General features: G+C 43.6%; 1 protein-coding gene across 1 annotated transcript in view; it reads left to right on the top strand.

Annotated features, from left to right (window-relative positions):
• arhgap35a (Rho GTPase activating protein 35a) overlaps positions 1–27,338 on the top strand; it is a 96,583-nt gene that overhangs the window by 55,024 nt on the left and 14,221 nt on the right. The window contains exons 2-4 of the mRNA XM_072691693.1: positions 2,812–6,935; positions 14,775–14,916; positions 26,187–26,264. Coding sequence (XP_072547794.1) covers positions 3,195–6,935; positions 14,775–14,916; positions 26,187–26,264 — 3,961 coding nt within the window. The 5' untranslated portion in view covers positions 2,812–3,194. The remainder of the gene's footprint in view (positions 1–2,811; positions 6,936–14,774; positions 14,917–26,186; positions 26,265–27,338) is intronic.

Here is a 27,338-nt window from a genome sequence, read left to right as displayed (position 1 = left end):
CCAAGATGGGTTTCCTTAATTAGACTAATGCTCTGCTCAATTGCTTGTGAACCTGTAAGCATGACATGGCCTGTTTGCCCCGGGTCACCCAAATGTCTGCTCTCATGTCTAGCCTGTCATGGCTGGCCAGAGAGACTGGAATCACCACCTGAACGTATGAACCTGTGTGCGTGTGGAGTCGTAGGTGTCAGTCATGCACATGTGGGTCATTGCTAATCTGTAGCCAGGCAGCTGCCATGGTTATTTGTTAATGTGTCTGTCCTGTTGCAGAGGCTGACTGCAGAATAATGACTCTTCTCTCAGCAAAAGGCCCTTTTCCTTTCCTTTGCTTCATTATTCTCTTTGATGCCTTTAACACAAGGAACTAAGCCATAGGGAGCCATGGCCACCTGTTCAGTCTGGTAATTACATTGCATAGGGTGTGTTTCTGTGGCCCTCTATCTGCCTGGATTATATAACCACACCCACGTTGCCTACTAACTGATAAACATAGCTTGTGGAATGTATTTATGGAATGCGGTTATCTCTTTCACGTGGAATCAGAAGCAGGTCGTGCTGCGTAGGGGAGGAGATGGAAGCGGGTGCTGATAGCGGGTGTTGCCGTCTCGGTGGCGCTGGGTTGAGCCAGGTAGTGTTTTAGTGACATTTACTAACACAGTGTTTTCCTAATACAGCAGGCAGTCACTGGATGAGATGTTGTTGACATTTACAGTGGTAAAGTTAACAAATCCATTTTAAGGGATATCTTAGTCCTGTTGGAGTTGTTTTGATTGGATTAGATTTTTTATTTTTCTTCTTTTTTATTGTACCAAAGGAAGCCTTATATCGGATTTCTGCAAAACATAAACACCATAAGCCTTGCTTGACAAAACTGTTCAGTATCATGATGGCAATATCATGTGTAGGAAACCATGATTTAAAATAGTGTGCCAGCAAGCACCATTAACAACCTACTCTGCATTGCAAAAAAATTGATATAGAGGGGTTTGCCACAATGTGGGACACCTAAGCACTTATTGGTGTAGATCAGATAAATGAAACGATAAAACTAAGGGTTAACATAAGCTGTGATGGCATGTTTTTAAAATCGCATGGCCAATCTGGGTTTAGGGTGGCACCCCATGTGAAGACAACCCAATCAGACATGTTTGATATGTTTTTTACATAATTTAATATGGTTTGATCATGTGTGACAGGAAAATCAGGGCATTAATTAGTGCTGTGTGCTCTCAGTGTTAGTAGAGCAGTTGGACTGTGTTTGTTTTCCTGAGCATTTTCATCAAATCTGATGCGACACAAGCCGATTTGCAAGATCACACAGAAGGAACCACTAGACCAACCCACCCCTGCTACTGTCCGTAATTCTTTCGGGGAGTGGGTGGGGATAGCATAACTGCAATTGCAGGCTTTTCAGTCATGCTTCTGCAGGTGAGGCTGCAAAGCTGACTTTGTGTTTGCTCAGTGGCAAGTGCTCATTGATTGCTGGCTAATCACACAGCAACCAGAAGCCTGCTAAAAAGCCTTGACGGGAGGCAGATATGAATAAACCATGAATCCCTCGGTCTTATCACCAATCCAGTATTGACCTGCAGCCTGCCAGTGAAGCACTAAGCATTCTTCAGGGTCTGTACACTTTTTATGGCATATTTGAGGCATTTTTTTTATTTATGTTTTCTCCATAAATATCAAAATATGAGCTGTTACTTTTGATATTGATTTTTCCTTTGTGCAGGTCTGGGATGCTCGCTGTGTACGTAGAGCAGACTTTGCCAGGGTAAATATGGCAAGAGTGTAAGAATTCAATTTGCTCCAGACAGAAGGTTTGATGCCTGAAACTCCAATCCCTCCCTTAGCTTGTACTTGCTTGATAAGGTGTTTTAGAAGCACTTTTAGCGCATTACTCGGCCGTGCCTTCCAGGTGTCGCCTTTTTGATAGAGGAGAAGAATCTCTGCGGAACAATTTACAATGTCTCACCCTGGCGTATTTCCAAAGTAAAGCTTTAAGCGCTCCCTGTCTCCATAGACAGCTCCCTGTTCACACTCCCATTATGACTAACTAGATTCATTCAGAATCAAGTACCTTCTCAGCCCCAGTTGAAAAGAAGGATTCATTATCAACAGTGGTTTTAATGTGTGTTTGCCAAACAAATATCTGAATGACCACAAACAGGGTGTGGAGTCTTGATACTGTATGCCTGTGTTCAGTGATTACACCCTTGACTGTGTTGCACCGCTTCTCATTGAGCTTGGCAGGCTGTCATGGCTAAGCGTTGTGTATTCCTGTGATCTTTGTACAGAGGATTCTGTTCTGGACTGTTTTCTAACCCTGTTCTCTTAACCCTGACTCTGACTGATGTTGGCTCCAGTTTCTTACATGGAAATGTATTTCATCTGGCAATACTGCACCTATACCCTTAGCATGGGTGTTTTGACTTTCAATTTGTGAATATAATTTGGAGGCATCACTTCGTTTAGTTTATATTGTCACTGTCGTTTTGTTCTCTATGAGGACTCATTGAAAATGCATTTTTCAGTGTAGATGATGGAAAGCAGCCAGCATACAGCTCTGCCTTTTAAAAGCCATTTGGTTCCCTAGCTGCCTAATTAACAACTCTAGCACTAAAGTGCTTATTGGAGCTTTGTCATCTGTGTATATTGTTTGTGCATGTGCACATTGACCAAGAACAAGAATACCATGCCTTGAAGGAATGTCACACAAACATCCATTTTTATTAAAAAAAAAAAAAAAAAATGTCATTGCAATCTTTGTAAAGATCTAATCTTTTTTTTTTGTCTTTTCTTCTTTTCCAGGCTCACATCCAGACTGGACAACCTTAAGATTGAGTTCTTCATCATGCAATCCTTGGGAAGAGGACCTGGACCACTGTAGATCTGCCATTCGCACACCCATCTAGATCTGCGTTTAAGCATCTCCCCTCCCACTCCCAGTCTCTTTGGCCCGTGCCCCTACATTGAGTCTGTGATCTACGGCTTTGCAGACATAAGGACAGATGACTTTGAATTTGAGGTTTGGCCAATAAAAGGCACTTGAAAACACTAACCTCAACACCCCCAAACAATTAGGTAAATTAGGACAACCTTTTTGCAAGCCCTGAATGCACTTGAATGGGATAGCAGCCCAGCAGCTTTCAAACTAGAGCTTCTGGGAATGGCAAGATGAGCGCCTTCAGACGATGATGATGGCGAAAAAACAAGATGCCCGGGCGCCAATCTACAACCTGGTTGTGGTAGGTTTGTCCGGGACTGAGAAGGAGAAAGGGCAGTGCGGAGTTGGGAAGTCCTGCCTTTGCAATCGGTTCGTTCGCCCCAGCGCCGATGATTTTTATCTAGACCACACCTCTGTCCTGAGCACCAGCGACTTTGGTGGCCGAGTGGTAAACAATGACCACTTTCTCTTCTGGGGTGAGGCGGGGCGAGCGTTGGAGGAGGGACCAGAGTGCCGAATGCATGTGGTGGAGCAGACGGAATTCATTGACGACCAAACGTTCCAGCCGCATCGAAGCACTGCACTGCAGCCCTACATTAAGAGGGCAGCTTCCACCAAGCTGGCCTCTGCTGAGAAGCTCATGTACTTCTGCACCGATCAGCTGGGTCTTGAACAAGACTTTGAGCAGAAACAAATGCCTGAGGGAAAGCTTCTTTTGGACGGGTTCCTTCTGTGTGTGGATGTGAGCAGGGGTATGAACCGTAACTTTGATGACCAGATGAAATTTATTTCCAATTTATACAACCAGTTAGCCAAGACCAAGAAACCAGTGGTACTGGTCTTGACCAAGTGTGATGAGGGAGTTGAGCGATACATTAAGGACTCTCACACCTTTGCACTGGCCAAGAAGAATTTGCAGGTAGTCGAGACCTCGGCACGCTCTAATGTCAACGTCGACCTTGCCTTTCTGACCCTGGTGCAGTTGATAGATAAGAGTCGAGGAAAACCCAAGATCATCCCTTACTTTGAGGCTCTCAAGCAGCAAAGCCAGCAGATAGCATCTGCTAAGGACCGCTATGAGTGGCTAGTCAGTTGCATTGTGAAGAACCACAATGAAACGTGGCCCAATATCAACCGCAGAATGCAGACCTCTCCTGAATACAGGGACTATGTCTTCCTCGAGGGTACTTCCAAGGCCAAGAAGCTGTTTCAGCAACACGTGCACAGGCTTAAACAGGAACACATCGAAAAGCGGCGCAAGATTTATCTTAGCACACTTCCACAGGCTCTGTGTAGTTTGGTACCAGATTTAGATGAGATTGACCACCTGAGCTGGTCAGGGGTGCAGAAGGTTCTGGAGATGAAGCGGGAGTTCTCACATTGGTTTGTTGTATTAGATGACACCCCATGGGAAACCACTCCGCATATTGACAACATGGAGGATGACCGCATCCCCCAGGATCTTTTGGAGACCCCAGCTGCCGAAGTCATCTATGAGAGCCATCTGGAGCACCTGCGCAATGAACGGAAACGGGCAGAGATGCGTTGGGAATTCAAAGAGAAACTGGTTGCTTCACCATTTGTCACCCCTGGCAAACCCTGGGAGGAGGCACGCAGCTTCATTATGAATGAGGAGTTTTACCAGTGGCTGGAGGAACCAGAATATCTTGATATCTACAACAAGCATCAGAAGGAGATTATAGACCAAGCCAAGGAGGATTTCCAGGAGCTTTTGCTGGAGTATTCTGAGCTGTTCTACGAGCTTGAGGTGGATGCTAAGCCCAGTAAAGAAAAAATGGGGGCTATTCAGGAGGTTCTTGGAGAGGAACAGAGGTTTAAAGCCCTTCAAAAGCTTCAAGCCGAGAGGGATGCCTTGGTGCTCAAGCATATTCATTTTGTGTATCACCCAACTAAGGAAACTTGCCCTAACAGTCCTCATTGTGTGGACAGCAGAATTGAGCAGGTCCTAGCCTCCCGGTTTCCTACTCGATATTCATTTGACGGCACCTTAAAGTCCCAATACGGTGAGGGAAAGGTAGAAAGGATTAATCTCGTAATCCTTGGCAAAGATGGACTTGCAAGAGAGTTGGCCAATGAGATTAGAGCAATGTGCACCAGTGATGACCGGTACATGCTGGATGGAAGGATGTATGAGCTGGCTCTGCGGCCCATAGAAGGCAACGTACGTCTACCAGTTAACTCTTTCCACACCCCCACTTTTACCCCCCACGGCTGCCTATGCCTCTACAACTCCAAGGAATCCTTGTCCTATGTCGTCGAAAGTATTGAAAAACTTCGGGAATCAACCATAGGTCGAAGGGACAACAGCCTAGCTCAGCTCCCCCTGTCTCTTCTGCTGGTCACCAAACGAGGAGTTGGTTCAGTCGGGGATATAGGAGGGGAAACGGCCCAAAGTTTAATAGTACAGGGGCAACAGGTGGCTAGCAAGCTGCAGTGCAGTTACTTAGACCCAGCCTCCCCAGGTGTGGGATATGGGCGTAATGTGAATGAAAAGCAGATTAACCAAGTACTCAAAAGCCTCTTGGACCTACAGAGACCCTCTGGTAGTATTGGAGGTAGCTCCCCTCCTTTGCAAGCTCCGCCCGCACGTTTTAGAGACTCTCACCATCAGCAGACCTCAGAGGCAGATTTGCATATAGTCATGTGCCTCATGTGTGGAGATACTTATGACGTAGACCAACTTTTATCACCGTTCTTGCTTCCCAAGCACTGTAGGCCTTCAACCAGCCTGTCCAGTGGCACGTCAGTGTTGTTGGAGCTTACTGTTGGTAGCCAAAGGCAAAGCATTGACCTTGCTGTACTATCTTACCATTCCTCTTTCTCCTTACGCAAAAGCCGATTAGTGCATGGATACATCGCAGTGTACTCAGCAAAGCGTAAGGCTTCCATGGAGACACTTTGCGCCTTCCTTTGTGAGGTGCAGGACATTATTCCTGTGCAGTTGCTGGCAGTCGGGGAGAGCCAGATAGAGCTGGCGGAATCTGAGGTGGCCCGGGAGCAACAGGCTCAAGGTGAAGAACTGGCTCATGAAATTGAGGGACGTTTTAACTCCATTGTCTGCGGATCTGGCGGAGTGGTAGGTGGCTTGCATCGGATAGACCTGTTCCAGCCTTTCTTGAAGGAGGTCGTTGAAAAAAAGACCATTGTGGAGGCCTCACATACGTATGACGTGGCAGAGGCCAGCAGTACCAATGAGAATGTCCATTCACCTCGGTGTGGGTCACCCAGCACAACCCTGTTGGACTCAGAAGATGATGTTGAGCCCTCGCCACCATATCCTACCCTTAGGGAAGATAGCACACTGACACATGGTGGGAGCTTGAAGCTTCCCGACCTGGAGAGTAATGATCCCTTCGGTGTCATCTCTGACATCAGCAGCTTTGAAAACAAGCTCAATCATAAAGTCCCACCTCAAGTGCGTCCCAAGCCTACAGTTACGTTTGACTACCGCAAAGTAAGTCTCGGCTCCTACATGGACCCTGGGGGCAACAGACGCTCATTACCTTCAGTCACATGGGCACCAGGAAGTGATGGTGGCTATGATCCCTCCGACTATGCGGAGCCAATGGACGCTGTAGCTAAGCCTCGCCCCACTGAGGAGGAAAACATTTACTCTGTACCACATGATAGCACACAAGGCAAGATCATCACCATCCGCAATGCAAATAAGAGTCATTCAAATGGAGGGGGCAATGGCTCAGACAGTGAAGCGGATAGCAGTTCACTAGAGCGCAGGCGCAAGTTGTCTGCTCTGGGGGTTAAACCACGTCTGTATCGGGATCGCTCAAAGCGCTTGGGCAAGTTCAGTAGCTTCCGTACAAGCTTTATTGGCAGTGATGATGAACTTGGAGGTCTGCCTAAGACCAAAGAGGATGAGATGGGGGTGCAGAAAGAAAATTCCCTGAATGAGGAAGGTGAGGATTCGAAGAGGAAGAACATCTTGAGGAGCCTACGCAGAACTACGAAGGTAAGCGCCAACAAGTTTGTGTTCAGGTCATTTTACTGTTGCTACCTATATGCAAACTAGGCCGAAGGGGCTCCACCATGCCTAAAGTGTTGTATAATGTGTAGTTATTTATTAGATACTGCCTAATAAATTGTGGGCTGGTGCATGGAGGACCCTTCAGACCATCATGTGCATCAATCAGTTAATCCTGTTAAATTAGACATTAGTTCTAGCAATTCGACTATTTAAGCAGATCATGTTAGAGATTGACCTTCCGAACTGTTGTTAGGCTGTTGTGAGGTTAAGAAAACGTGCAACTTTTGCAACAATTTCTCAGAGGATTTTTGAAGAACACGCCATATAGCTTAGCAGCCCAAGCAAAACCATGATTTTTTTATTTTTTTATTTTTTTTTTAAACCTCTGTCTATCGCATTAAAACATAAGCTGACTTGGACTATTCTGTTGTTTTGAATATTCTTTCTGTAAATTAAATGGAATATAAAGAAGAAAATAATGAAATTAAGATCAGTCATAATAAAACTCATCATACAAACATGTCATTTTGTTCCCAATGCAAGTTTAGCCAGGCAACTAGCTTTGTTTGTGTACACACATTTACAGGTAGCTGTTATCAGGTTAGCAGGTTAGTTTGGAAAGCTAAGGTCGTAGGTGAGTGTGTAGGCACTGGGGTCAGTTTAAACTAGGCCTGTCTAGACTTGTTCGCCGGGTAACGAGGTTTGTTCTGTATGTAAACTGTTTGCATTGTGTTGAACGTTACGCAGTGTGAGGAGAAAGTGAAGCTTATTTAATTGGTTTTCAGGCAGCCAGTGTGTAAATGTGTTCCACGTCTGATGTAAGAAGTCAGCAGATGTTTGGGAGCACATCCAGCTCCTCAGGTTACGCTATTGATCTCTGTTTTGTGAATGCTGCACCGCAGGAATATTCCCATCCAGCTTAATCACAAATCCCTTACTGCTCTACTTTAAAGGAGTTGTGCGACTATGGGCAGGCTTACATTTCTCCATATTTTGGAGTCCATTGATGCTTTTTGGATTCGTCAACCCAGGAGTTTAGCTTTCTGTGAAGGCTTTGAATACAAATGGTCTTTTCTAATGCACCAGAATCAGTGAATTTTATGGGCTTTACAGCATAAACCAGGGTTTAATTTAACATATTGTCAGATTTAAATATTTGACAGACCTTGTATGATAGATAGTCTTTCAGTCTCAGCCTTGCCCCCTCTCTCTCTCTCTCTCTCTCTCTCTCTCTCTCTCTCTCTCTCTCACTCTCACTCTCTCACACACTGCTGCTTTGGTTTATCCCAGATTAAGGCAAAGCTTTGACCCGTGCTCTAATCGCAAATTACAAACCTGGTGCTGTAGCCTGATAGGTTGGGGTTTTTTCTTTTTTTTTTTACTTTTTCCAAACTCACTTTAAAAAAACAAAATCTGTCAGCAGAAGAACCAACTGCCATTTAAAATGCTTTCAAGGTGGGACCCACTTTAATCCAGGAACCGGTCTGACTGCCTCTGTACCAGCCTGTGTCCAGCCCAACCGAGCCTTTCTCTGGGCTGGGCCTGATTTGTTTGTGCTGTATGCATTACATAGCAGGCCATGGTTTTGTGCTGTGCTGCTGTTCTCCACCTAGTTATTCAAGTCTTTCTAGGTGTTTGGTGGAAGGCGCGTAGGAGGAGGAAGGTTGAGCTATACTGAATGGGAATCTGTTTGTGTAATGTTTATATCACTGTTGCTGCAGGTGTGTAAAGCTAAAATGATCAGCCGCAAAATCGTCCACACACTGCAGACAGACCCGACCAATTCTATCAAATCATTACTATTTCCACTGAGCAAGGAAGCCTTCTTCCATCACCAATGCTTATAAGGTGCAGTTGTGCTCAGTTTGCAGGTTACATATGAATAAGAATGTCCGGACAATGGACACAAGGCTTTCAGCGATTTCGGATATTGTTATTTTTCTAGGGTAGGTTAAGTTGCAATATACATGCATGTAGGTATGCAGTGATCAGTACCTACCAAAAGTGGACCTTCCAACCAGTGAACTGGTGACGGGGGTCATAGGTGCACTGGTGTTTCATAGTAGCAAAGTGCACACAAATAAATATACAGCAGAAAGTAATGTATCATAATGGAGCCACGCCATGAAATTCTTACAGGTCTGTGTGAATTCTTTACTTTAGTAAGTATATTTGTTCAGTCAGTGCACCACTAGTTAATGGTGTATTGGGTGTTAATGGTGCATCGTGTGGCTGTAACTGCTGCTTGTATAGAGCAGGTGACTGCCTGAGGCCCACCAACGGTGACATGTCCAGCCCTTCTCCTTCCTACTCATGCCTTTATTACTTCATTGGAGTTATAATGGAGCCACTGGCTTAAATGACCTCAGTCACATCAATTCCCTATTGAGTCCCATCCATAAAGAAGCCCAGTAGCCCCAGGGGTCTATACTGGTTTAAGCTATTCAGCAAGGGTCTGTTCCTTTCAGCTGTGCGAGAGTCGGTGCACGAACAAGCCTTTCCTGTCTCGGTCTACCATTGCATGTGCTACAGACACATTCACATGCAAGCGTGCACACAAACACACACACACACACACACACACACACACACACACACACACACACACACACACACACACACACCCTCCCTTTACTACCCTATATTCCCTTTACAACCCATATACCATCTTCCCTGTATAACCCTATTCTTCCCATATTCCCTTTACAACCCTACACTACCCTATTCTCCCTTTACAACCCTACACTACCCTATATTCCTTTTACAACCCTAAACTACCCTATTCTCACTTTACAACCCTACACTACCCTATAATCCCTTTACAACCCTACACTACCCTATTCTCACTTTACAACCCTACACTACCCTATAATCCCTTTACAACCCTACACTACCCTATTCTCCCTTTACAACCCTACACTACCCTATATTCCCTTTACAACACTACACTACCCTATTCTCACTTTACAACACTACACTGCCCTATTCTCACTTTACAACACTACACTGCCCTATTCTCACTTTACAGCCCTAAACTTCCCTATTCTCCCTTTACAGCCCTAAACTACCCTATATTTCCTTTACAGCCCTATACTACCCTATTTTCCTTTTACAACCCTATACTATTCTATACTCCCTGTATAACCCTATTCTTCCCATACTCCCTTTACTACCCTGTACTCCCTTTACTACCTTGTACTCCCTTTACTACCTTGTACTCCCTTTACAACCCTATACTCCCTTTACTACCCTGTACTCCTAATACTCCACGCAAGTGTCCAGCTTGTATGAAATAAGGGCTATTCTCTCGACAAACTCTGTGTGGCTGGTGACTGGAACGACTGGCCCAGCAGATGGTCCTATCATGACACACAACTTTTCCAAGGTTGCTTTCAACATTCCGAAATGCTGAATCCAAAACTCGTCTGAACAGTAGCCCTGCGCTGCTTTCCCAAAACTGTCCGGTACATTTGTGCTCCAAGATGTATGGTGTACATCGTCTGGGTGGCACAGAGAGTTCTGTGCACAGGTCTCATTAAGTGGGCCACTGCTAGCCCTGCCCGGCGTCTCTGAACTGCAGACACCTTTGCCATAAAAAGATGATTCAGCAAAGACAGAGTTAAATCTCTCCATTCTGCTTCAGTTTCAGTGCTGTTCCTAATCACGGTAGCCTACGTCATATACATGTTTCTGCATAACTGTAGTGGATGGAAACACGACTTATTTCATATTGTCCTCTGCGGAAATTCGTAATCACGCATAACATTTGTGAAACGTTTCAATGCAAACCCAGCTAAACTCTCTCTCAGGCGCTCTCTCTCTCTCTCTCTCTCTCGCTCTCGCTCTCGCTCTTGCTCGCGCTCTCTCTCTCTCTCTCTCTCTCTCTCTCTCTCTCTCTCTCTCTCTCTCTCTCTCTCTCTCTCACGCTTGCTCATTCTTATGAGTCTCTTGACTCAGCTGGAGGAGTGTTTGAAATTCCTGCTCCACTCTAATGCAGTGTTTCTCCAGCTGAGAGAGTCGTAGAAGAAGAAGAAAGGAGCCCAGGTGGAGTTGTCTGATGAGTGTGTTGAATGCATTGCCAGTGAGCGAGGCTATTTTTGGAGGCTGTTTTGTCCTCCTTCCTCCTGGAACGTTCTCCTGCTTTCTGTGAAGTTGCCAGATTTGTGTGTCCAAACATGCTTGTGTCGGGGGGCCAGGGTGGGAGATGCTGATGCAGTCACATGACTGCTCAACTGTTTGACCTCCTCTGTTCTGTAAATGCATCGTTCTAACAAGGTGCTTATGCCAGTTAGGCTGCCAGTGTAGTGTAATTACAGAGGTGGCTCTGGGGTTGGGGGGTGGGAGCTGCGGGTCAAAATGTGACTGTGTTGAGTGTAGACAGTAGAGACCATTAGAAGAATAGAGTAGAATAGAGAATAGAATAGAATAGAATAGAGCAGACAGACAATGTAATTAGGACATATGGAAAAAATTGAGAAATGAATAAATAATCATGGGGGGGGTTGGTGGTCTTGGTCAGGAGGGCACAGTATGGGAGGGGCCAATTAGTGTGAGTGTGGCTGTGTTGTAGAGAGGCAGAGCAGACTGACCTATTAAGCCTCAGCACTCTTGCTTTCGCTCTCTTGCTCTCCCTCTGTCTTCTTCCTGCTCTCTCTCTCCTGCTCCATCACTCTCTTGCTCTCACTTTTTTGTTTTCTCATTCTCACTCTTTCTTTCTCTCTCTAACATTTACAATTTCTCTCGTGCCCTCTTGCTCTAATTCTTTTTCCACTGTCTCAGTCTCTCTCTTTCTCCATACCGCTCTGCCCTATTCTCTCGCTCTCTTCCTTCTGTTTTTCTCTCAGACTTACTTGCTCTCTCTCGTACCCCCTCATATTTGCTCTCTATCGCACGCTCACAGTCTTTCTCTTGCTTTTTCAATATCTCAGTCTCTCTCTTCCTTCTGTGTGTCATCTCTTGCTCTATTTCTCTCTCTCTCTGTCTCTCGCTCTCTCTCTGGGCTCTCGCGCTCTGTCTCTGACAGTGCCGCAGACACGCTAGCTGGTCAGCCAGCTGTGACGCTCCACTGCAGAGCACTTTGGGCATGGCAGGGAGGAGCTGAACTAGGCACTGCATCTTTCTGCAAATTCTCAATCCTAAACAGTATTGTAGTGAACAATGAGTGAAAGTGTAGGCTCTTCGTTTCAGATTGGTCATCATGTCCGTGCCAGAATTACCTGAAGGCAAATGGCAGCAGTGTTCCCATATGCAAATATTTTGACCAGAATGAGTGCAGAACAGCCCCCTCAGTTTAATCCATCAACCACTGACAAAGTACACAGATGGCATTCTTTTTTTTAAATGATTACTGATCAATTGGTTGTTTTAGCTTGTTAATAACAGCCTGGGTAACTGCTGATGAGATTAACAACAGTTTGTTTGCTTGTTTGTTTGTTTGGCACAAAAAAATCTTCATTTGTGTCTAAAGATCCTCTGGATTTCATCCTTAAAAATGATTGCTCATGTGCCCAGTGCTAATTGTGTTAAAACTGTTGCTGTAAACACCCCACCCATTGTGACACTTATGGACCCCTATCCAGGAAAGACTGTGCATCATGATTGGCTGGCATCCACCAATGTCATGCCATCTGGATCTGCGCTTAATCACGTCTCAGTAAAGTAGCTAAGTAGTTCTTTGCTGTATAAATAGTAAAATGTGGCTTAGGTTGGGGTGAAAAATGCTCATATTTAGGTTTAAGAAGCCTGTTTACAAGCCTATTATTTTGGCTTCAGAATGAAACTGCTGAATGCTGATTTTCCTTTTTTGGGGCTCATGGAAATAAAACGTAAGCTGGTTTACGCCAACGAGATTAACCAAAGCAGTATAGCCTAGCCTAGAATTTAGATCAAATACAAACTTCTCAGTAGTGCTGGTGTCATCACAGGGTCTTCTTGGTTTAGCTTCAGCTTTAAGCCTTTTGAGGCACACGAGAGGCATGCACACACTGGATAACCACATTGGCGCCTGGTCTGGCTGGCCTCGCATTAGCTTTTAGCCATTGTATGTGCTTCAGACACGTCTGCTTTCTGGACAGTCATATTGGTTCCTGTATCGTGCGACCTAGCGGTAGACTTTAGCCTTTTCATCTGCTTGTGAGGGATCTGTATGCTGAATAACCGCAGTGGTGCTTGCTCAGGTTGGCCCAGTATTAGCTTTGAGCCTTTAACCTTTTCTTCCGCTTCAGAGGGATCTAACAGCATCACCACTTGCTCCAGTCGACCTAGCGGTTCTTAGCATTTCCTTATCTTCAGAGGCATCTGTGTGCTGGATAACCACATTGATGCCTGCTCTGGTCGGCCTAGGGGTAGCTTAGCATTCTTTTATTCGCTTCAGAGGCCACATCGCCACTTGCTCCGGTCAGGCCTAGTGTTATTTTATTTATTTATTTTTTCACATTTTTACCCACTCGGCATCTGTGTGCCGATATCGTGACCCATCCTATCCCCCCAGACTCATCCTATCCCCCTGACTATACCATGGGTTAAAATGCAAACGCAAACATGATTTATTGCCCATCTTCACACAGCTGTCATACATGTATGCCAGATTAAATTGATCTAAATATATTTAATGATCATTACTGAAGTTTTTATCTAAGCATTGCTATTTAACTTCACTTATTAAATATGAATCAGAAATTAGCAAGTTCAACGATATAATGTTGTTGCTACGCTGGCATATAAAGATGATACCAACAGGTAAAGCTAGTTATTGGGCACTTGCTGTCCTCTATCGGGCTAGTTCCTTTAGTGTGTGTTAGCTTGCTAACAAATATTAGCAACAGTTCTACATCCTACTGCTACATCCTATCTAAAGGATTTGCACGTATTTGTCACTGTACAGTGTATACTGTACAGCGAAATGTGTCCACACACACACACTAGTGAACTAGGGGCAGTGAGGGGACACACCTAGAGCGGTGGGCCCGGGGAGCAGAGAGGTTGAAGGGCCCAACAGTGGCAGCTTGCCAAGCCCGGGAATCAAACCCACAACCCTGTTATCGATAACCCGGCGCTCTAACCGCTGAGCCACCACTGCCCCTATAGCTACCACTGCCCCTATCTACATCCTATCCCCCTGACACATTATCTCTCCTGGCTGTTCCATTGGGTGGAATTGTCCACGTGATTAATTGCCCTGTTACGATTGAAATAAATGGAAATATATATTTCATTACTGTGATCTTTTCTTGACAGTATTGTTAGCAGTTGCTTTAGGGTCATTGCTCACTGTATTGGGTCCTAAATGGTCCTTCTGTAGGATGACGTCAGAGGGGATAGGATGTGTCACGACACCACATCACTGCATCATTACTTGCGCCAGACAGCCCAGTGTTAGCTTTTAGTCTCGACAACCTCGCTTCAATGTTCTCCTGAAGTTGCTGCTGTGTTTAGCCTTGAAAAGCTTTCAATAGTAAGCTGGGTGTATATAAGGATGTAAGTCAAGACTGTTTGGTAACAGTTTAGGGATTTTGAAATTGACAATTTACAGCTGTTTCGCCTACGTCAGTTTTTTTTTTTTTTAAAGAGGATAAATGAGAATACAGCATTGTTTGAGGTATGTCACAGTGTGTCCCTTCAATGAAAGTACAGTTTCCCATTCTAAGCCACCTTTGAAGTCACTGGAAACTGTTTTCATTTTTATGCTGGTATCTGTTTTCTTTGGTCTTCATTTTTATGGAGTGAGTTCATATGTCTGTCTTTCTCTCTACAGACAACATGCTGTTTGCAATTTCTGTAAATAACTGCTGTTTCTGTCTTTTCCCCCACACTTATGCTTTACAGAAAACAAGACCCAAGCCTCGCCAGTCTATTTCCAAACCCCTGGAGAGTAACTACTTTGGTGTTCCGTTGGCCAATGTGGTCACCCCCGAGCGTCCCATTCCACTCTTTATCGAGAAATGCATCCGCTACATTGAAGCGACTGGTAAGTTCCCTCCATCGCCGTGCAGCGGCCGCAAAGAACAAGCCAGATCACATCACCCGTACTGACTGCTTAAATACTTAACTTCAAATCTGCAGCCCTGCAAAACTGTGGGCTCACTTTGTAGCTTGCCCATGCATGTTGTGGAGAGAGCTTTTACCGTCACAGCTGAACATGTGATGAATATCTATGAAATGTTCTATTTTACACTGACTTTACAGGGTGAAGCTCTCACACTACTGGTGGTAGTTAGTGCATAAAACATAATCTACATGACAGAAGTTACATAGTGCCACTGAAAATGTCACAATCACACACACACACGGTGTAGTTGATATGTACAAGATATTCATATATAAACTATTTTATAGTTAATAACTCCTGAAAACCAGCTGCCATGGACTCCTCTAAGCAAGGATTTTGAACATTTGCTGTGAGTATTTGATTGCAGTCAGCTGCAAGGGTTTTAGTGAGGTCAGGATGTTTGATGATTACCACCCCACCTCATCCTCAACTCATCCCAACCCAGTATTGTATGGAGCACCAACTGTCAACACAGTTCCACTGCTCCACAGGTTAATGCTGGGGTGTCCTGTTCTATTGGCAGTATGTCTCCACGGGGACTGGACAGGCTGTGTGTGTGCATTTGCACATCTATGTCAGAAATGGGTGTGGCTTAATGTAGCCGTTTGCATTAATTAGAAAGCGTGTCCACAAACATTTGGACATGCTGTTGTGTATTTGTTTGTTTGCTTTTTACCTTTGGGTGCTTTTATCATGGAGTCCAGCACAGTTTGGGAATTTCCCTGCTCAAAGGTTGGATGAAAGTTTCGGTATGTAAAGCTAAGCTTATGATCAGCTCCCTCTTGATCAGATGGATATGTTTACCAGGACGCAGAAGACCCAGACTGATCAGAGATGAGCATTCTGCCTGATTAGTGAGGTGGGATGCTGTCAGTGAGGCAGTGCGACTGGATGAGCAGATGGTGCTGGCCCGCTGAACCGCGTTCAGATGGTGGAATAGAGATGAGGACACACTGCTTGTCTACTGTCTGGGGCTGCTTTTGGGTCATGATCTCTTCATGACCACAGATGCTGTTTGGGACAGGGAGGGTGCACATACGCATTTGTGTGAAGCGTCAAAGAGAGCATGCATGTGATTCATGCATTTCACATTGCTCTCCATTCCTCTTTTCCTAACCTCTGTTTTGCTGCATTTAGCTTTTGACATTTGGTAGTTCATTTCTCTTATTTCATCTCTTCTCTGTGTCAGTCTGTCTTTCTTTTTCCTCTTCTTCTTTCCGTCCTCTTGTTTCCTTCTTTCTTATCCTGCTTCTTTTATTATTCCATCCTTTCCTTCCTTTTCTCTTTCTTTTTCTTACCTTGCTTTTCTTCTTTCTTTTGTTTGCTTTCTACCTTCTTTCTTCTTTTTCTATTCCTTCCTTCTTTCCTTTCTTTTCCTTTCTTTATCCTTTATCTCAGTCTTTCCTTTTTTCTTATTTTTCCTTCTTCCATCCCTCCTTTCTTCCTTTTTTCTCTCCTTTACCATCCTTCTTTCCTTCCTTGTTTCTTTTTTTCCTTCCTGTTCTTTCTTCTGTCCTTATTTCATTCTTTTCTTCCCTTCTTCCTTCCTTTCTTCTTTCCTTGTTTCCTTACAACAAAGAATGAAGAATGAAAGTAATGCTTCCTGCTTTGATTTTGTTTCCCATCTTCCATCCTTGCTTCCTTATTTCCTTTCATTTCTCTGTACTTTAATTTCTTTCTGAATCCTTTCTTCAGTTCGTCCACTTTGCTCTTGTAATTCTTCATTTATTTTCCCTCCAGCTTTCTCTTTGTGTCTTTGATTTCATGCCTGTTCCAGTAACGCAGTCAGTTCTCAGTGACAGTGAGGTTTGATAATGATAGTTTAGCCTGTTTGTGTGTTCAGAGGTCATGACCATGGCACATCCTCTATATTGGCTCTAATACTGTAAGTGTGTGTGTGTGTGTGTGTGTGTGTGTGTGTGTGTGTGTGTGTGTGTGTGTGTGTGTGTGTGTGTGTGTGTGTGTGTTTGGTGTGGTATGTACACATGTTCAGCATGTCTGTCCCAACAGCCCGCAGTGATTTGATTTGGGTTGGTAGCATTAGCGTGGTTAGCTTGCAGGGATTAGACTTGTCCGTGGTGAGTGAGCTCATTGGCTGGTCTGTGTGTGCGGGTGTGCGCGTTGTGTAATTCTGTGTGTTTCGGGAACGGATCACAGTTCCCTCTGGGAGGCAGCCGTCCAGCACTGGCTGAAATGAAGTCATAGACTGTGAGACTTGCTCAGATCTCTAAGCCTCTGGAAGTGGAGCAGGTTGCGTGGTTGTGTAAAGTGAAGCCGCAGGCTGACACATTTACAGCTCTCTGTTTTTGATTATCTATACTGTGGTTAAATGTTAACTGGATTCGTGGTTTATGGTCCCGCCGCTGAAGGAAAGTCCCTCGTCTTCTTATAGACCTGATTGGGAATGGAATATCTCAGTGCTGGGTGGTGGTTCCTGTGCACAACATGTAAACCCCACCCTTTGGACCAAGTACATGTACCACTAGGGGGCAGAACGAGGCACCAGGGTCTCGGCGGTTTCTGTACTCAGGAGGCATGCTTGTGTGTGTGTGTGTGTGTGTTTGTGAGTGTGTTTGTGTATGCATGCACATGCAGAGCCCCTTGCGGTAATTTTCTGCCTGATAGCTTCCTCATTGAGATCAATATCTACGAGCAGGAAATGAGAACGATCTTGGGGCTCAGCTCTTTTCTGGGTGTTTTGGGTGGAGTACAGTAGTGATACAACAGCCCACAGCCTGATGCACTGATAACACACACACTTACACTCTCTCAAACATGCTTACTCACCCTCCTAATTACAACACCTTCCACACATGACCACAGTGTAGAAAATCACTTCTAGCGCTGCACAACTATAACAGATGCAGTGATTCTCTTGACTGATTATGTAAATGGAGATTAACCACCAACAGAGAGATGCGTTGGTATAGGTGCACTATAAAGTAGTTGAATGCACTCATTTGAAGGGCCGGCCACAAACATTTGGACATATAGTGTATGTACTTCTCAGATATAGGGCTGTAAAAACACAGATTTGTGCTCGGTATTAAATATCATGATGAAAATGATAAGAAATCTCTGCAGAAATCACAGCAAGTGGAGTGGCTATGTGATTTGTACGCTGCCGTCACCTCCAAAAAACGTAATAACCAGCCTCCTCGAGCGCCTCCACATTTAAAACTCCTTTTCTACAGGGTATGACGGATTATTTACCCACATGTCGATTCATGCAGGATTTTACAGGTAAAACGAGCAGCAGAATCTTTACTGATGTGGAAGCACACGGTCCTTAAAAAGGGCTGACTCATTTAGATGGAACTAAAGTTCCAGACTCTCTCCATGTAAAATCCTGAATCCTGCCTGAATAGGGCTTTACACACTATTTGCACTACTTGTAAAAATGACACAAAATCACGTCGTTTTGTTGATTTTAAAAGTAAAAATAAGTAAATAAATCCTCCACTGAAAACAGATTTGAATATAAGCTTTTCAATATAATTTTTATTTTATTGATATTTACTTTCATTTTCACCACATTTAATGCTAACTTAAGGAAATAAACTGCAATCTGCTTTTTAATGAGCACAAGAGTGTGTTCTCTGTAGGGGATGTGAGCTGAGCTTTGGCTTTCGAGGCTGTATTTAGTGTTGCCTTATCCAGATTACAGTGGAATTAAGCTCCTTATTAAGAAAGTGCTTTAGGCTTCACCTGCTTACTATACTCTCCTCCTGCCTGTTCACCACTGCCCCCCCCCCCCCCCCCTCTTTATTTATTTAAAGCCCCTTTCACACATACACTGTTACTCAGAAATTTACTGATAATCAATAGGGAAGGGGTTAGCTGTGAACCGAATCAATCGAACATTATTTATGTAGCACTTATCGTCACACAAATCAAACTGGAACCGTTTTACAAGTGATTGACAAAGCATTTAAATAGACTTAAAAACAAGAATGACTTGCTTATGAGAACACATTATAAGAAAAACAGATGGTAAAATTAGTAAATATATTAAAATTAAAGTAGTATGTAAAAAAGAGTATTATGAATAAAGTAAATGGAAAGAATTTAAGTGAAATAATATATTTAAAGGAAGTAAAAGTTAATAAAAATAACTGATAACTAAGACCATAAAAAAGTCAGAATCCCACTAAAGTTGACTAGGTCATTACCAGGAGGGTTCATGTATGATCAGTAGACACACTGTTATTAGAGAAGAGAGGCAAGAGGGAAATCTTATTATTTTTTTTTACCATTTTTTGTGTTTATCTGCTGTTCAGAAATTGTAAAACTATATTTTTGCTATATTGCCTATATATTGTGTTATATTGACCAATTATGCCCCTTACCCATAATTGCTTCCAGAACAGTAGAGTGGAGTGGTGGGCTTGCAGCCCATTTGCGGAAATTCAGTATTCAAAGAAGCTATTTATAACGTGGGATTTTTGTGCAGCCGTCACAGTGCTGCACAGGAGACAATAACTTGGGTCTTTACCAATTAGCTAATTATAGAGGCCAGAATTGGAGTAATGATTAATATGCAGTTAATTGTTCAGCCCATGCATGCTCCACATCACTCATTTCAGCCATGTGGACCCCGCTGAGAGCGGAGTTGGGCCACTCTTTCTTAATGACCAGGGTTTTGAGGCCTGATGTGCTTAGTCACAGCTGCCAAAGTTCTCTGTATTTTTAACCCACGCCAGAACCATTTCTTTTCTTTTCTTTTATGAAAGTGGACATGGCCCCTTGCTGTCAGCGATTACTGCACTCTCAGGCCAGACTCTATTTTGTTTCACTGCTTTATTTTGGCCGGGGGGGCTTGAAGACTTGCAGTCAGTGACATAAAAACTCTCATCTATATTATGAGCTATATGTCAGACCTGTTTGGCTGGAGCTGTGCCCTTCCAGCGATGGCCTTCACACTGCTAATGCTTCGTCCACCTATTGTTCTTCAGGCATCCTGTTTATTTTTTCAGCTCATTTTACACACCTCACTCTCTTTCTAGCTGGCTGTGCCTAAAACTATTTGAATACTCGTATTAGTGTCCAAGCGCATAGTGTGCTTTTACAATCCCAAAATGAATGTGCTGCAGTAGGTAGAAGACTAATAACATGCCATAGGGAACACAGTGTCCTATGTGATGGAATGTGGTCACTGTTGCAGAGAGATGAGCAAAATCTTGTAATATTTTTGGGCAGAGTTGTTTACTTGAATTACATTCTGTTGCCTATAATAACAGGCATATGCAGGACGCAGGGGTGCTGAGGGGGCTGCAGCACCCCCAGATTTCAGGATTGTTTATCTGCAACTGCTAAATCACTTCCCTCGCCAACAGTTGGCTGCTTTCTGGTTGCTAAAACACAGGCAAAGAGTTGGAAACACTTGAAGTTGAGTCCCAATGCTGTTAAATAAAACTCCACGTAAGGCATTTGTTTAGTATTTGAAGGTCTTTTATAATGTAGGAATTAGCCTGTTATTACAACCCTGTTATTTTGCCTCAGAATAAAAATGTATTTTTTTTTCTTTTGTGGTGGGCTTGTGGGGGGACAAAATAAGCTTTGCTTTTATTGGCAGGTTTATGTCACCAGAGTCGGTTTATGGAGAGCCTGGCCACTTCCTATATCCCCCTGTTGTATCAAAAAATGACTGCAAAATGCCAGAGGGAGCCTGCAAGCGATTAATTTTGAAAAGTAGAACCTGTATGTTTCTATTTTTAACAGCAAACAGGTTTTTGGCAATAGAGACAGTACCGACTGGTTGGTGAGCTGATGCTGGAGTTATTATTACTGGAATCATAAAGCTTTTAAATTCTACCCGCAGGAGCACAGCCTAGTTTAGCCTAGTTAATCTGTCCTACCTTAGTTTAGAGTTATAACAAGAACATTTTAATTTTCATTTTTATTATTATTATTATGAGACTTACATGATCGTGATGCTGTCCTCATTATGTCCTCTCTGCGCAGTGTGCAGTTAGCTAGCTGAAGAGGTTGTAGCTGGTCGACAGGGTTAGTTTAGCCCCTTTGGTCAGCCCTGCTGCCCCTTCCGGTCAGCCTGGTCTTAGCTTTTAGCCTAGCACCTGCTTGCTTCCACAGCTTTCCCCCATTGCTGGCTGCTTCCTCTGGTTGGCCCTTTTCCCTTCACTGGTTAGCATAGCTTTAGCTTTTAGCCTTTTTTGTGTCACTTTCGTATTCATCCAAAGTAGCCATCGCTTTTGGCCACGAAAAACTTTTGGTAGTGGGATGGATGTATATCAGCTTCAGGGGCGTTAATAAAACAAGTCAAGACTGCTGTGTAACAGTTCAGGGGTTTTGGAATTGGCCTGGTTTCCAGCTCTGTTTTGGTGATGGGTTGGGATGTGTTTGTGATTTGTGATTTGTACCAAAGTCTCATTATGAACTATGCTAAGGTAAATACAGTTTTCAATTCCAAGACACCTTCAACACATCCAAAGCTCAGCTCAGACAGTGATGACATGCTCTTTGCCTGCCTCATTAGTTCTGTTTTAGCGGTAGCAGCAGATTGGAGCAAATCAAAACATGCTTCTTTTATTGCCATAAGGGCAGGATGGTGGGATCGATCTTGTTCTGTAGTGCTCCTCATCCAGGTGTGTAATCAGCATAACGAAATGAAGAATGTGTGTTTGCCTCTCGCCTCTTCTGTCACACGTTTGTAAGCGTAAATGCTGAACAAAGTGTTTTTATGAGCATTGTTGCCGTTTAACAGCCAATTAACAATTGTTATTTGATACCAAGGGGAAAAAACAGCTGTTGTGCAAAATACATCTCCACTGTGGCTCCTATAATGGCTTTAGTGTACTATAATTAGCATTACTGGCTAACCAACTAGCATAGGGCATAGGGTCTTTTTCCTTCTGTCTATTTCACTCTCTCTCTCTCAGGATTACGTGATGAGTGAGTGCATTGTCGTGTCTGTGTGTGTGGCCATGTTTCCTCCAGCTGTCTGTTATTCAGGCTTGGCGTTAAGGCCAGTGGGCAGTGCCGTCTCTGCAGCATGGTGACCAGCTGCCCACAGCCGCGTCACTGATGACGGCGATTCCCCGAGAGACTCGAACATTTGGAGTCTGGTTGCGGCTGGACCTCAGGCTGCCACTATGGGAATGTGATGCAGCAGGGCTGTCTGCAGAACAGCACACCCAACATACGCATGACTCTAGGACTTTAAATGACGTGGAGGTTCTTTAAACTTTAAAAAGCTCTAAAAAAAAAAAAGATTTGAGTGGGCCGCCGAAGAATATTAGGGATTTTAAAGAAATGGCATGCTTGTGTTAAATAAATAATACACCCACACAAATTAAGTAAGATGTCTGCTAAATAATGAATGCTTAATACTGAAGTAATAATGTCACATTCTGGACATTTAAATGTGTATAGCCCCCTGAACCCTAGGTTTATTATTCAGCTGTTAATCCTAATGTAGAAACTATTGTGAATTACATGGTAACTTTTTAGTTTATTTTATGGAGTCCCACAGGTTTCTATTTTGGGGCCTATTAAACTGATGTTAATTATGATGGGAATGTATTTGAGAGTGACATGTTGCACTTACAGACACAGTCTAAGGAAATAATAAGGTGTCAGTGCAGTTTGACTGACCTTCCTGATCATTCAGCTCCTAGTTACTTTAAAACACTGCAGTAAAATCACTTCATGTGGGGTGTGTGTGTGTGTGTGTGTGTATAGTGGTACACACTGTGAACTGATATGTTGTTTTTTGTGAAGTACTGAGGAGGAAAAAAAATAAGTGCTTGTAGTGTTGTGAATGTACTATGTCTTGATGAATGTGGGTGCATCAGCCTACTCCTCTCAGTTTATGCTCTATTCAGTGCTGGTTTAAAGCCAGAGAAAGATGGGCGGTGCTCCTGCTGGTAAAACGGAGTGTGGTGGGGTTGTCTGGAGGAAAAGCACTAGAACTAAACGCACATCACCTTTAGTCTTCATGTTCCACTGTAAAAAAGTTCCACTCTGCAAACTGTCTGCATATACTCTTCATATACTGCAGTGGGCTGTGACGGTCAGATAGTGGGGCCTAGACGCCACCAGAGGGCACTCTGCTAAAACAGTGGTAAAAACAAAGAATCTGGATCTGGCTTAAACTAGCCAATACCTGATCGAAAAAATGCTTGGATTGGTCCTGATCCTGAACCACTGGATCATCCCTAGTTACTACGCTAACACTAACAAAGCCTGGATATGGTCCAGCTAATTTGCTGACTAATCAGATGTTTAGTTCTGCAAAAGAAAGACTTTCAGATTCCCAGAAGGAGTTGCAGATAAAGCAGGCGGCTGCAGGATGCTGCTGCTGCTGAAATGGCATGCAGTGCTTAGGCAAAGCTCAGGGCAGGATACGCACAAGATGGCTGCAGGAAATGACCTGGTTTGGGGGGTAGTATGTGGTGGTCAGGAAGCTGTACTGCAGAGGTGCTAAAGGCCACAGTGAGCTCCTGACCTCCTGGCTGATTCTTCTGTCTGTGAGTGACCACCACCACCACCCCCCCTCTACCCTACACTGATTTTTCAGACAATAATGGAGGATGACTTTAAAAGCCAAAGCGGCGAGAGAGAGTTGAGGGAGGACTTCCGAGTATTGTCCTTCTAATTGACCCTACACATTTACGCAGGATGCAGTGTTTCTCTTCCTCTCGCTCTCTTTCTCTGTGTCTCTCTCACTCTCCTGGATTACCAGTTGCACTGTGTTACCTATCCATCATCAAGCTACATGGGAAAACAGTGAGTAAAGTATGAAGAATGTGAGAATAAAGGGGAACTACAGAGGAGTTAGGCCTGGTCTCTTTTTTTCCCTCTGTTTCTGTAGTCTTGCCAGAGAGAGGCTTTTCTCCTTGCTGTGTGCTGAGGCTGTGTGTTGTGCTAGCAGAGTGTAAATGGAATTCAGGGTTGATTTCTCTGTCACTCAGCCAAGAGGTTGTGTGTGTTGTGCCGGTTCATTTTCTAACACTCTCCCCTCTCTTCCTTCTCTCTCTTATTTACATCCTCAGCTCAGAGTTACTAAGGGAATTGACCCTAGCTGTTGCCACAGACTTGTGATGCAGCTGTTTTGAGATGTTCCTGCTGCTGTTTGTTGTTTTATTTTTTTATCGACAGAAAAACAAAAATATACACAATCTACTCATATTACATGCATACTTGAATACATTGAATGAATTACAGTATGCATATATATAAAAATATATATATAATATAATTATATAAAATATATATGAATTTATAAGTAAAAGTAATCATAACATAAAAGGCTACCAACCCATCCCTCCCCCCTTCCCTCAGCCACCACCAAAATGTCTTAATAGAAATACGTCAATTATCATTTGAGAAGGAAATGAAGGGATTCCAATTTTTTCGAACAAAAGTAGATGACCTTTTAACATGAAACGGAGTCTCTCAAAGGCTAACATATCGGTCAGCTCTGACAACGATCTATTAACTGACTGAGCATTTTTTCCTCTTCCAAAAAAAAAAAATTGATTAACTTTTTTTGCAACTATCAGAGCATGGTCCAAATAACGGATCTGGATTGAATGCAAATGTTTCAACGCATCCGAACAGCCTGTAATTATCAGTAATGAATCAGGATCTCATTTCAAATTTAAAATGATGAATAATACCTTAAATATATCATATCTATGTGTTAAGGAGGCCTCGGACAGACCACATTTTCCACATAAAGGAGATATGACTAAAAAGTCACATTGTCTTTCCAGATATGTTACCTTCAGTTTGAAGGCTGGTCTTAAAGTGATTTAGGGTGCCTTCACACCTACCTTGTTTGGTCAGGACCTTTAATTAAAGACAGGAAGAAGGTCTGTGTTCTGGACTAGTGCATATTTTGTGTAATTTGACATGAAGCAAAGATCATGTTGGCAATATACCAGGTTAACACCTGCCTATAGAAGCTGTTTAGCTCAAAATTGCAGAGTACACCTGATCGTTGGGTCGGATCAAGGGCCGATCACATTTTAACCACAAATGAATCGCTCTGGTGTCCGTGGCTCACTGGGTTTACATGTTTTGTTTTTTGTGTTATTTCTACATTTCTGCTCTATTGTGAAATAAAAACACTAAACAAATATATGTACATTTAAATACAGACTTGACTTTCTGATGTATTGGTTTCTGTGACCCAATACAGACATAATTGCAAGCCATAGTGTCATCAAAAGCAGTGGTCATTTCACACAGACATAAAAGTAGGTCACATTGGATCACCCTCTTGGTGCCCTGCTGAGGCTTAATCTGCAGCAGTGGTCAGTTCTCTCTCTGGTCTGTGTTCTGTCTCTTGTTTTTGGTCAGATAATGCCCAGCCTCGGTTTCTGCCCAACCTCTGTTTTGTCTGTTCCAAAATTTTATCAGAAAACCAGCATAGGCTTCTAGGCCGGAGCACTTACTCTTGATTTTGCTCTTGCTCTCGCGCTCACTCTTGCATATTCTCTCTTGCACGCTTGCCTTTTCTTTCTCACCCTTGCGCTCTTGCTTGCTTTCATTCTCTTACTCTCTTGCTCTCACTCTTACTCTATCTATTTCTCTTGTGCTCTCTCATACGGTCTCTCGCATGGTTCTCCTTGCTCTCACTCTCTTACTCTTTCTCTCTTTTTACATGCATTTGCTTTCTCTTGTGCACTCCCACATGCTCCCTCTCTTTCACTTTCGCTCACTCATTCTTGCTCCTGCTTTCTCTGTTGCTCTTGCTCTTGCTCTATCATTCTCGCACAAGCTATGTCTCTCGCTCTCTTTCCCGCACTCTCTCGCACCCCACCCTGAGGCACCATAGAAAAGCTTTTGTGGATAATTGATATTGGTAGTAGGTGGCAAATCGATGCAGTCTGCCTCCACAGCAGAGCAGCGTTGTTTTTGAGCTCGTCTCGTTCTATCCATCAGTTCTCTCTCCTTCTCCAACAAGACTCTGGAAGTCCAGACGGACAGTCCCCCAAATAATGACATAATGTCTGTGGACCGCTGGTGGTTTTACTAGGTTTTGTTGTGACTTTGAGATGACCGTAGCAGGCCTGTGAGATTAGCTGAATGGAGTAGTGATTTCCAGTCTACAACATCTCCAGTACTTATCAGCAGCTGAGAGAAAGTCGAATGAGAATATATTGAATCACTTAATGTCATCCCTCTGTCTCTTTTGTTCTCTCTCTCTATTGCACTCTCAGGTCTGAGCACAGAAGGGATCTACAGGGTGAGCGGAAATAAGGCTGAGATGGAGAGCATGCAGCGACAGTTTGACCAAGGTGAGGCACTGATTGCACTATTCACACTCTTTCAAGTGCTTGCCTGGAGTTTCACTCTAATGGTAGGGGATGGCAACCCCCCCCATCCCCCCCCAACCCAAGTTAAATTTTAAGGCTGCCATGCTGCAACATCCTGGGTTTAAAGTTAAAGAACTTCGCCGTCGTTGTTTGAAATCTTCAGTTTCTACTTGAAGATGACCGTTCCAAAAGTGTGCTGTATGCAGCACTGTGGATCGTATACATGTCCCTGTAAAGTCCTAGATTTGATCTACAATACATCTGCAGGGTCATCTGTACTGCCCACCTATTAGAGCACAGTGTATACAGATCAGCACTAATCAAGAATTTTATACACATTTAGCTTGTTCTCATCATTGCTTCATGGCCAATCAGGATTAAATACTTTCCAGTGATAACAAGGCCCTTGAAAAATGAAATGAAAAATGTCAGAAATGTGTGATGGGTCCCTTAGACCTGCACATACAGACAGTAGAGACTTCCAGTGACTTTTAGAAGTTGTTAAAGTGGTTGATTGGTTGTTTGGATTATTCATTCAAGTTGTCTTTGGAGGAACAGAAAAGAGGGAAAAAGATATTTTATTATATGGACAAAAGTTTAAGGACACCTGCTAATTAATTGTTTCTTCTGAAATCAAAATTAAGGGTATTAAAAAATGTATCCTGCCCTTGTTGGGGAAACTCTGGGGAAGTTTTTTTTTTTCCTATTTTGGAGCATTGATGTGAGGATCTGCTGGCATTTAGCGACAAGAGCGATAGTGAGGTCAGGATGTTGGATGATCCCCCAACTCATCCTAAATGTATTTTGTGTACATAAATGTATCCTAAAGGATCACAGTCATTCCAGATCACACAGTTCCACTGATCAACAGCTAAATTCTGCAGGGTCTTATACCCCTCTAGCACATGCCTGCATTTGACACTGTGCCAATAGGTTCATTTTTATCTGCTCCAGAGAGTCCTATTCTATTGGCAGTACTTCTCAACAGGGGCTAGGACGCCTGTCACCAATAGGAAAAACTTAAAGTAGCTGAATGCATTCGTTAGAAGGGGTGTC

The sequence above is a fragment of the Salminus brasiliensis genome, chromosome 11 (assembly GCF_030463535.1).
Source record: "Salminus brasiliensis chromosome 11, fSalBra1.hap2, whole genome shotgun sequence".
In the NCBI taxonomy this organism is placed as follows: domain Eukaryota; kingdom Metazoa; phylum Chordata; class Actinopteri; order Characiformes; family Bryconidae; genus Salminus; species Salminus brasiliensis.
The sequence above is the reverse complement of the archived record's forward strand: the minus strand, read 5'-3'. Positions and strand labels throughout refer to the sequence as shown.